This window comes from Callorhinchus milii, unplaced genomic scaffold (assembly GCF_018977255.1).
Source record: "Callorhinchus milii isolate IMCB2004 unplaced genomic scaffold, IMCB_Cmil_1.0 Scaffold1, whole genome shotgun sequence".
NCBI classification, from domain to species: Eukaryota; Metazoa; Chordata; class Chondrichthyes; order Chimaeriformes; family Callorhinchidae; genus Callorhinchus; species Callorhinchus milii.
The window spans coordinates 134,659,126-134,670,744 of record NW_024704742.1 but is presented as its reverse complement, the minus strand read 5'-3'; the positions used below and the strand labels follow the sequence as shown (position 1 = coordinate 134,670,744).

The 11,619-nt window shown below is 44.3% G+C and overlaps 1 protein-coding gene across 1 annotated transcript in view; it reads right to left on the bottom strand.

Annotated features, from left to right (window-relative positions):
• atp8b1 (ATPase phospholipid transporting 8B1) overlaps positions 1-11,619 on the bottom strand; it is a 62,443-nt gene that overhangs the window by 1,299 nt on the left and 49,525 nt on the right. Inside the window, exons 22-27 of the mRNA XM_007903081.2 lie at positions 10,312-10,594; positions 9,159-9,382; positions 5,123-5,206; positions 2,785-3,030; positions 1,801-1,939; positions 37-167 (exon numbers count right to left, since the gene is read on the bottom strand). Coding sequence (XP_007901272.1) covers positions 37-167; positions 1,801-1,939; positions 2,785-3,030; positions 5,123-5,206; positions 9,159-9,382; positions 10,312-10,594 — 1,107 coding nt within the window. The remainder of the gene's footprint in view (positions 1-36; positions 168-1,800; positions 1,940-2,784; positions 3,031-5,122; positions 5,207-9,158; positions 9,383-10,311; positions 10,595-11,619) is intronic.

Here is an 11,619-nt window from a genome sequence, read left to right as displayed (position 1 = left end):
AAGGTGCTATCAAAATGCAACGGTTCCTTTACTCACCTGTTCAGTTATTGACGGTCGGGTAATCCTCAAGAAGAAACGAATGGCAAGAACAGGGAACAGACAGATTCCGACAGTTAAGATGATGGTCAGCCACAGATAAGGCTGTCGAAGTGCATTCGGAGCAGCACCTAAGTGAAGAACATCCAAAATAATTACAGACTTTCAGAACCAGCAAGTTTAATGGCAATTTTTTTTTGTTAGCCGGGTGTCTGACACGCTGAAACCCATCACCATGTTTAAAAGTATTCCAAACCCAACAGAGTTCCATGATTCCCACATACACATTTCCTTGCGTTGGACTGGAATGTGAATACTCTCTCTCTCTCTTGTTTACCTAATTCCACAAATTATTGGGTCAGGTTGGCAAGTGCTAAGGCTTGGGGACCTCAGAGGAACTCCATCCCCCAGTGCCTTGCTTCCTCCCTTTCCTCCTCTCAAGACCTTTCTCTTCAGCCGTGCCTTCAGCTCTCCTCTCGGCTCTCTACCCCCTCCTCGCTCCCTCCCTTCCCTCCCCCTGACCATTTCCCCCCTACTCGGGTCCTGACCCAACTGTCCAGCGCCTTGGGACGTCCTCCCGACGTGAAAGGCGCTCTATAAATGCAATCTTGTTGTTGTTGTTGTTGAGGGCACGCTGGGTTACTGCTGGATTCCAATCAGCTAAAACCACACAACTTGTCTTTGGAAGCACTCTCTGGAAAGCTTTCTTGCTACTTGTCCAGCTCAAGTGAAAAATCTTAATTCTAACGATAGTCCAAATACCCTCACTTCAGCACATCTCGTTCCCTCCATTTAAACATGCTTTTTGGTCGCACTCGGTTTCCAACATGTAATATGACTTCTACACCATTATCAAACATCAAAATATTGTAACTAGAGGTCAGTCAATCTCTCTCGCTCCCTCCCAAACTTCTCTTCTTCCAGAGAATAGAGGATTATAAGATGGGAAGAGGCTTGTGCCTCCCTTCTCGCCCTCACCCTACCTCCGTGACCTCCTCAAATCCTCCCGATCCTGGCCATTCCCTTTGTTCAGCAAGCACCGCTGGCTTCATGTCCCCAATTCTACCCGCCCCACCATCAGCAGGCGGGCCTTCACTCTCCGGAACTCCATCCCAGAGTCCCACCAACTCGTCTCCTCAAGATCTACCTGGGATGCTTCCATGCACCTCGTTCAAGATCACTCTGGGACTCTACCCTGCATGATGGGCACTATGTAAATGCAAGTTGTTTTACCTCAGACAATGTAGTCACCTTCTCCCTCCCACCCTCCTGGCTACCCACCCAGCTCGGGTGCCAAGCCAGTATCGTCAAACACCTTGGGTTGTGTGAAAGACGCTATACAGGGTGAACTATAAGTCTTTACTGATTAATTATGTTCTTTTATTTATCTCTCAGTGTGTAGCTGTTACAGAGACATCTTTCATTGTGTTCATGAATGTTTTTGTCACCGAGATGATGTGTAAACGTCTAACATTGAATGCAGTTTGAGTATCTCATATAGGTGAAGGAGTAAGAACTTTTGATTGACGCTGTATTACAAAATTTGTATTGCATTGTATTGCCAGCATGGACCAGTTGGTCGAACGGCCTGTTTCCAAGCTGTAACACTACATGATTCTTCACACTCTTACACCTTGCAGAGCATGCACAAGAGAGTGTGAGCACACGTGCGGCAGAGAAGGAAAATAAGTGTGCGTGAGTGCAGACTTAAGAGAGTGAGTGTAACAACACGAGAGAGGGAGAGGGCATGAGAGAAGCACTGACCGGTAAAGGTAAACGATGATGGGAAGAGGATGTGGATTCCTGCGCTGTGAAGGTCAAACATGATGGCAAAATAAATCACAATACTTCCGAAGACTGAAAAGGCATTGACAAATGTCCAGTACGAGGTGTCCAGAGCAATCTATGGAAGGAGGAATCAGAAGGATTTATAATAATAACCCTAACAACAACAACAAAATTATACTTGTAAAGCACCTTTCACACTGGGAGGACGTCCCAAACCTGGTTCCAATCAACTCCTACCAAAACAGAGGCATGTGGAGTAAGGAAGCTTGCCTAACGTTCTTGTGAAGGCTCTGAACATATTTGAACATGATAAAGCTCTACAAAAATGCAATCTCTCTTGCTCGCTTGTGAACATTGACTTTGCCCTGGAATTATCCTCCTCATGAAAATTAAGATGAATTAGTTTCTCAGCTCAACATTGCTGACAGAAAATCCATGACCATATTTGCCAACATAACATTCACTTTCATTTCTTGCCAGTTTTATCTCTGAAAGTGCTTGCGCCAGCACCTCAGGACGTCCTCCCGATGTGAAAGGCGCTTTACAAATGTAATTTTATACAAACAAATCAAATTCAAGATCCTTGTCCTCACATTTCAGATCCCTCCATGGTTTTGGTCGACCCTGCCTCCTGCAACCCTATGGGATCTCAACCCCATGCCACCCCCTTCCCTCGCTCATTTAGCAAACTCTGGCTGCTTCTCTCCCCACTGCTTCCCCGCCCGGCCAATCTACCCAATCAATCAGCAGGGGAGCTTTCAGCCATTCTGCCCCCTCTCTCTGAAACTCCATGTCGGTCACAATCCTGCCGCCTCAATTTTCTCTCCCCACCTTTTACACCCTGTCTTAAGACCCATCTCTTCAACCATGCTGTGTAGCTAGTAGGTTCTCATGATAATGACAAGACAAGAGGATCACATCACGATTACAGCGAGAGCTTGGTAACATGCTTGGACTTGCCTGGAGATTGACAGCAATGATGAGGGCGGAGGCTGTGGTGACTGCAAAGGACTGGTAATCAGTCGGAGCCTCACCATCCTGGCCCATGGTCTGGAGGAAAGCCCCGTAAGGTACAAAGAAAATAACAAGGGAGATCAAGATGCCGTGTAACAGGCTGATGAAAAACTTGGTGTAATTGAAGAGAGAATCCATCTGCCCAGTGTTGTAAAGTTTCGGGAAGCGAAGAGACAACTTGTCACTCACATCCTAACGGAAAAAAAAGGGGAGGGGGAGAGACGGATAGAATATAGTGAATCTGGTTTCAAAATGTAACCTTGAGCAATCATTCCCTTCTCCCTGATGTCTGAGTTGAAGCATTGCCTAGAGTGAAAGTGACCAATGCAAGCTAAAACGATCCCTGGTCACAATTCCTACTCATGTCTCTTTGACCGCACCATGCTTTCAGTCATCTCTCCCCCTCCCTCCCCTCCCACAATACACACGCACGCACTTTGGCTCCCAAACCCCACTCCCCACAAGCTCAGGTGCCCAGCCAACAATGTGAGGAGCTGTGAGATGCCCTTCTGACATGAAAAGCGCAGTATGAATGTCAATAGTATTGTGCTGACCTCAGATTGACTTGCACATGAGCGTGCTAGAATTGGTCTCACACATGAATAATAGCGATTTAGTGGTTTATAATAGTGAGGTATCAGAAAAACCTTAGTACAAGGGAAAAGCCTCTGTGGAAAAGTCAGGAGTATCAGAAAAAGTTATTGATATTAAACAGGATACCAAACCGACAAAACATTAATCAGCAGGAACTGGGAGTGTGCGGAATAAGTGTTAGCCAGAATACACTGTAGCTCCGAATAAAGAAGCTAAGTCAATACAGAAGCTATTCAGAACACAGGAACAGGAAGGGGCACAAGATCCTGTGAGATACAGAGAGCGTGCAGAGTTTTTTCCCCAAAGACAGGGCCAGAAGTTTGTCAAAATGAAACTATGTTAGCAAATTAAGCACTTGTAGGAAAACGAGAATTTAGAAATAGAGCATTGCCAATAGAACAAGAGAAGCCTTAAAACAACAAACAGAAAGTTAATGAATATGGAAATTACAGCAGAAGAAAGATTTTTTTGGAGATTAGTATTGGTTCAGAAAGGTCATTGAATAATATGTTGATTATAGTTCTGACGAAAGTTCATCGAGCTGAAATGTTAACAAATATTTCTCTCTCCATAAATGCTGCCTAATCTGTTGTGTGTTCCCAGTGACTTCTGTTTTTATTCCATTTTATAATATATTCTGTGAAGCGCTTTGAGACGCCTCAAAGACATAAAAAGGCACCATATCAAATGCAAGGATTATTATTGTTGTTGTGCAATAGTGCATCACCACAGGATGTTTATAGCCTAGCAGGCTATCCACCCCACCATGTCTGTGATGGTACCAGCTCTCCCACTATTCTGCTCCATTACCATGGGCTACGGAGAGAGAAACAAAAGGAGAATCCTTCGCAAGTTATGGATGAAGAAATATCAACACCCATTTGACTAACAGTTTAAGTGATTGACGGGTTGTGACCAGGCTGTATATCCGTTTAATGCTTCTCTCTTATATGGGACCATAAGAATTTGCTAGGCGAAAGAGGACCAAGGTCCATGTTCAATGTCCAGTTCGCCTTCCACTATGTTGGCAGTTGCATGGCATGTTGTGTCCCAGACTATATATTGAGAGATCCTGATATCCAGGATAGGACAACACATCTTATCATAGGGTATATGATAATGTTGTGTTGTTTAGTAATGTATAAAGCTTTTAAAAAAATATTTTAAAATGTTTGGTAAACTTTGTTTCGTTGCTATTTATTTGGGAGATGGGCTGGGGTGGTGGCGGAAGAAGTAAAAGAAAGGGGAGAATTAAAAGACATCAACATACTCCTATGGGCTTATGATTTGGAAGACTTTTTTTTAACACATACAGCCACCCACCCACATCATAACACAAAATAAACCTAGCCTTCTCTATGTCCCTCGTCCCCCTCTGTGCCATCATCATCAGCGTGTTTTCAGCCACTAAGCCCCAAAACCCAAACTCCCAGTCTTAGTTCCTCTGCCTACTTTCTCCACGCCCATCATCAGATCTCACATGAAGACCTTTCTCCTCACTCTCCTTTCCCTGGCTCAGTGTCAAGCACTGCCTCTGTAAGGGCTCTGAGACACTGCCCCACGTGAAGGGTGCTACATAAATACAAATTGTTGTTATACCAGGCAATGACCACTAAAAGTAGCCATCTTTCATTACTGGTTTATAATGGGATTTCCAGGGTGGAATAGAAGATGGTGAACAGCAACTTACCTGATCCAACAACCCAACAAGCAGGACTGGAAGGCTGGTGTACAGAACATTGTAGAGAGTGATAAACCAATCTTCATACGCAGTCTGTATAAAGAAGAGAGAAAAGGTGTTGGATTCATGTGAACTCAACTTATTTAATCAAATGCAATATGTGAATTTTAATAATAATAATTCTTGCATTTGATATAGCACTTTTCATAGGATTTACTGTCAAATTTAATGACAGTATTTTATGTACATCTCACAATGCTTTGCTTTGATCACTTGCTTTGCTTCCCCACCCCAACCCCCTTGGTTCCCACCCCAACCCCCTTGGCTCCCACCCCAGCTTGGGTAACCATCAGCATTGTCAAGCACTTTGAAAGGCATTACGTAAATACAAATTGTATCGTATTGTATTTTGTAGGTAAACGCGTAAACCAAATTGCCCACAGTAATGTCCTACAGACAGCCATGAAGCGAATGACTAATCTTATTTTGAGGATTGTTGGCCAGGATTCTGATGGAAATTCCTTTCTCTTTTTGAATAGTGCCGAGAGATCTTGTGTCTTGGTAGCATTCCTGCCTCTGAGTTGGAAGGTTGTGGGTTCAAGCCCCACATTGGGACATGGACCTCATATAATCTCGGCCAATACTTCAGTTCACGACTAGGGGCTTGCTGCATTGTTGGAGGTGCTATTGCAATGTGTGTTGATTCTGGTTCGTAATTACCAATTCCTGATTATTGTCAAGAAGGAAAGCCATGAATCCCAAAAGCCTTTATATGCTTATAAATATCCAAACCAGATGGCTTCACTTCCACGTAGCACTTTAAGCATCTGCAAAAATCCCTGTACTCAGCAGAAAGAGTGATTTCCTTCTCTTATAAATTAGTCTTTACAGTGAGTAATAGTTGTCTTGCTCACTTCCACTTTTTTTTAAGCTCACTCACTTCCACATTCCAGTTTTAGTTGCAAAACTTACACAAAGAGTTTCTATCAACAACAACTTTCACTTATATAGTGCCCTCCCCACAAGGTAGCGTCTCAAAGTGCTTAACAGTGGCAGAGCCTGACTCCGAGATGGGGTGGTGGGGGTGGAAGGTGACCATAAGCACGGTTCGAAAAGGAAGGTTTTCAGGCGAGACTTGAAAAGGGCAAGGAGAGGAGGCAAAGCGGAGGGACTGAGGGAGAGTGTTCCAGAGTTTGGAGCATAGTGGCTGAAAGCACGATCTCCAATGGTGTTTCAGTCAGTTATGCAGTAGGCACTCCACTCACCAATTCCCAAGCCCTGCCCTGCCCAAGCTCACTGACTCAGTTCATTTCACTCTTGCCTTAGAGATCAGCAGATTGTGGGTTCAAGCCTGATGTCAAGACTTGTACCTCCTTCTTGGCTGACACTCCAATTCAGTGCTGAGGGAGGTTGTGATTGCCAAAGGATCCACTTTCTCATGAATAAATCAAGGCCTCATCAATGCCTGTTCAGATGGACTCTAAAGATACCACGGCATAATTGAAAAACAGAAGGGAGTTTCTCCTGGTATCCTGTCCAACAATCCCCCAGATAAAATTTTCCATTCATTTCATAGCTGTTTGTGGGGCTTTGCTGTGTGCAAATTGGCTGCCATCTTCACCTATAGAAAACAGGGTCACGACACTTTACAGTATATGCCGTGAAGTGCTTTGAGATGACTCAACGACATGATAAGGTGCTATATCAAATGCAAGCATTATTATTATATTATTATAGTGGTGACTTTATAGTAAAAAATAGAATATATAGAATTATACAGCACAGAAGGAGGCCATTTGGTCCATTAGGTCTGTGCCTGCAAACTTGTTGTCCCCAAATAATTATCTACTTCTCTTTTAAAAGCTGTTATCGAATCGGCTTCCACCGCCCTTTCAGGCAATGTATTCCAGATCTGAACCACTCACTGCATGAAAAAAATTCTCCTCACCTCCCTTCTGTTTGTTAACAGCTATTTAGGTCGGTGTCCTCAGGCCCGAGGACCCATCCACCAGTGGAAATAGTTCTCCTTGTTCACCCTATCGAATCCCCTCATAATTTTGAAAACTTCTATTAAGACTCGTCTTAACCATCTCTGCTCCAAGGAGAATAATCCCAGCTTCTCTCGCCTCTCCTGATAACTGATCCCTCATTCCTGGTACCATCCTGGAAAATCTCCATTGCACCGTCTCCAATGCCTTGACATCCTTCCTAGAGTGTGGTGCCCAGAACTGAACACAGTCTCTAACTGAGGTGTAACCAATGTTTTACAGAGGTTCATCATAACTTCCTGACTTTTGTATTCTATGCCCTATTTATAAAAGCCTAGTATCCGTATGCTTTTTTAACAGCTTTATCTACCTGTCCTGCCACCTTCAAAGATTTACTTATATGAATCCCCAGGTCTCTCTGTTCCTTCACTCACTTTAAGATTTTACCACCTATCTTATTCTTCTCTCGCTTATTTTTCCTCCCAAAATGCATCAATTTGCATTTCTCCACATTAAACTTCATCTGCCACGTGTCTGCCCATTTTACCAGTCTGTCTATAATAATAATAATCCTTGCATTTGATATAGCGCTTTTCACGTCGGGAGGACGTCCCAAAGCGCTTCACAGAACACACCTGTAAAGTGAATTGACTGTATATTTGTGGGCGAACGCGGCAGTCAATTGCGCACAGCAATGTCCCACAAACAGTCGTAGATTGAAAATGATCAATTTATTATTGTTTTTGGTTTTGGAGGGATTATTATTAGGCTCTGTGTGGAGTAAGGAAACTTGCCTAAGGTTTCGCCCTCTGCCTGGAATTGAACTCAGGTCTCTCACTTGCAAAGCGAGTGCTCTAACCACTGAGCTACAGGACTCCACAATATTAATTTACAGTCTGCTACTAACCTCCTCACTGTTTACTACTTTTCCCAGCTTAGTATCATCTGCAAACTTGGAAATTGTACTCCCTATACCCAAGTCCAGGTCATTTATATAGATCAAAAACAACAGTGGTCCCAATACTTCCTTCCAGTCAGAAAAACAACCATTCACCACTACTCTCTGCCTCCTGTCTCCCAGCCAGTCCTGTATCCATGCTGCCACTGTCCCTTTAATTCCGTGCGCTTCTATTTTGCTTACAAGTCTCTTATGTGGCATTTTGTCAAACGCCTTTTGAAAATCAATATAAACGACATCAACTGCACTACCTTCATCCACCCTCTCCGTTCCGTCATCATCTCTTGTTAGATATGATTTGGCTGTCCTTTGTTAACCAATATTTTTCTGAGTGAAAATGTATTTTGTCCCGGTTTATAGTCTCTAGAAGTTTCTCCACTACTGATGTTAAGCTGACTGGCCTGTCGTGTCCTTTACACTGTTATCAGGCCAGTCTATGTTAGGATAATTGAAGACCCCCATTATCACTACTCTTTTGCATCTTTCTGAAATCTGCTTGCAGATTTGCTCGTCTATCTTCTTCCCACTATTTGGTGGTCTATAGTCTACACCTAACAGGAACAGCTCATTTTCTGCTCCTTAACTCTAACCAAATAGATTCCGTTTTGGACGCTCTAGAACATTGTCCCTTTCCAGGGCCGTAACCGTGTCTTTAATCAATATTGCCAACCTCCTTTCTTTTTTTTCTTCCCTATCCCTCCTGAATACTTTGTAGCCAGGAATATTCAGGTCCCATTCCTGCCCTTGTTTGAGCCAGGTCTCCGTTATCGCTACTGCATCAATACCCCATGTGGCAACTTGAGCCTCAGCACACCCATCTTATTTTTCAGACTCCGTGCATTTACACACGTGCCCTCCAGGATGCTATGTAAAACGCAAGCATCATTATTACTGTATTAATAACGAGACTGTTTATAATAATAATAATACTTGGATTTGATATAGCGCTTTTCACGTCTTATAGACATCTCAAAGCACTTCACACAATATACTGCAAAGTGAATTGACTGTATATCTGTGGACAAAAAGCGGCAGCCAATTCCTTAATTGTTTAATGACTAAACGGCTTTTTTTGGTCCCAGTGTTTGCATCTACGTACCTGTGCAGAGTACCCGGTGTGAAAGGAGTACCAAAAGTGGACCAAAGTGAAGGAGAAGTTTTTGAAGAAGAAATATCTCAAGAACTTGCACATCCGGATGTACGACCATCGCCCGTGGACCAGGAGCAGCCTCTGCAGGAATCGAAACTGTCCAAAGGAATAATCGCTGGACATCACGGCCTGCATGCCTTCCTGCCCGCTGATCCCTACGCCAATGTGAGCAGCTACAGTGGAAGTCAAAGGGAAAGCACACAGTCAGTAAGGCTCAATGAGCAGCGCTTTCACCTCTAGGTCTGGGCAACCATCGCAGGCAGCGCCTTTAGTCCCTATACTCTTAACTACACTCGTAACTCCCTGTCTCAATCCTTCCGCCTCCCTCTCCCCCCACCCCCCTCACATCTCTCTCTCTCCCTCTCTCCTCCTTACCCACATCCCAGCAGACAACTTTTTTCTTAGGATATTAGTGAAGAAATAGGAATGCTGGCAATGCTGGCAGGTTGTTATGAGAACCGCAGACTCTTTTGGGTCAGTTGGGTTTCTGATACATTTGGAGCACCACCACCTTGCTTAAGGGTGTCCAAACCCAGAATGAATTCCACATCATGTATGCACACGGAAATTTCCCCATGTCTGGAATGGAATGCCCACACTCTCCTCAGAGTGTGCGTTGGGGGTAACTGCTGGAGTTTAACCAGCTAAATGCGTATAGCTTGCCATTGAGAGCATGCTTTCCACATGCTTATCTGGCTAGGACCGCCCTTCCCATTAGGTCTAAGACTTGCAGGGTTAACAGCATCTGAGTGGGAAGAATCCCTGACCCCAGTGTCTGGTCTGCTTCTCTAAGTCTTACCGATGAGCCAGGCTGACTGTGCTGTCATCATCAAGTACTGCAGACCCGGCTGGCTCATGAACTGGACTACCGAAACCACCACAGAAAGTTGACTCGATTTTAATATTCGGTTGCCAGGCACGTAACCTTGGAGCCAGCTCAGCCTCAATGAGACCCTGCTTACCTCCTGCTCTACCCCCACACCAGGATGATACTCATTCACTTGTTGATCACTTGACTGCAGAGGGAGGAGATAAACAACAACAACGACAACAAAGATCAGCCCAATGGAGAATAAGATACCAAAGCCTTGCTCACACTTACTTTTAATCATGTTGACATCATTAGCTCCATCTCCGATTGCTAGGGTGATGGCTTTTTTGTATTTTTTCACCAGGCTGACAACCATGGCCTTCTGCTTGGGGGTGACCCGGCAGCAGATGACGGTGCTGCATTGGCAGGCGAGTTCCACAAAGTCCTGCTGACGCCTATCTTTGGACGCCTCCTCCTGTTGCTCCCTCTCCTGATGCAGCCTTTTCTCGTCCTCCGTTTTTGGAAGCCTGAACCACTTCTTTTTCCTCCTCTTCTTCTCGCGAAGTATTTCGTTCTGTTTCAGTGCAAAATTGGTTGGGGCGGGGTGTGGGGTGGGGGGGGGGGTGAGGGAGAAGAGGGAGAAAGAGATGCAAGTTTAGTTGGATGAAGAAGGCTCTTTGGTTCATCTGATCTCATTCTTCCACAACGCCCACCCCACTGTCCTCCCATCACAGCATTGAGTTGTTTTGTTTTATAAAACAAGTCCCAACCTGGCCTCAACCACCAATGCTGGTAATATTTAATCCCCTTCACTTGACACCCAATTACTGCCCAACACTCTCATTGCCAAAGCTCACACATGAAAAGTTGATGGAAGCAGATTAAACGATAGTTTTCAAAAGGGAATTGGATAGGTACTTAAAAAGAAAAAATTTGCAGCGCTACGGGGTAAGAACGGGGGAGTGGGACTAGTTGGGTAGCTCTTTCAAAGAGTTGGCACAGGTACAATGGGCCGAATGGCCTCCTTCTGTGCTGTAAGAATCTAAGATTCTATGAAAAAGGTGACTTAGGTGACCTTTTCTCTCTCCTCCTCACTCCCCACACACACATACACACTAGACTTAAAATTAATAAAATAAAATTCAACCACACATGCAAATGAATGGGAAATTTAGTCCCTTTAAAGATAATGGAGAAGAAGGAAATAAAAGCCCTCAGACCACACACAGTCACCTAATTTGCCAGTCTCTTGAACTGTCGCTCTCTGGTGGAGGGACTCAAGTATTGCAATAAATGGATTTAAATTAATATTAAAAAAAATCTAATTTCCAGCTTCTTGAAATTTACACAGTGGTGTCTTTTCACAAGGTGACGTATTTGGCAACGGAAAGTTGGAATCAAGCCAGTCCTCTTTGGCTATCTCGTTAGTCCTGTTCCAGGCAGATCCGCAGGACTCCAGGGCACTGCTGATGACAGACCATCCCATCGGCAGGACTTGGAAGGGCAGACAATGAAGGCACAGGGAATGAAGCGGTGACTAATCTCACGTCAAGTTGCTTCATCTGCAGAGAGGCCACCTTTCCCAGCCTGAGTTTTACA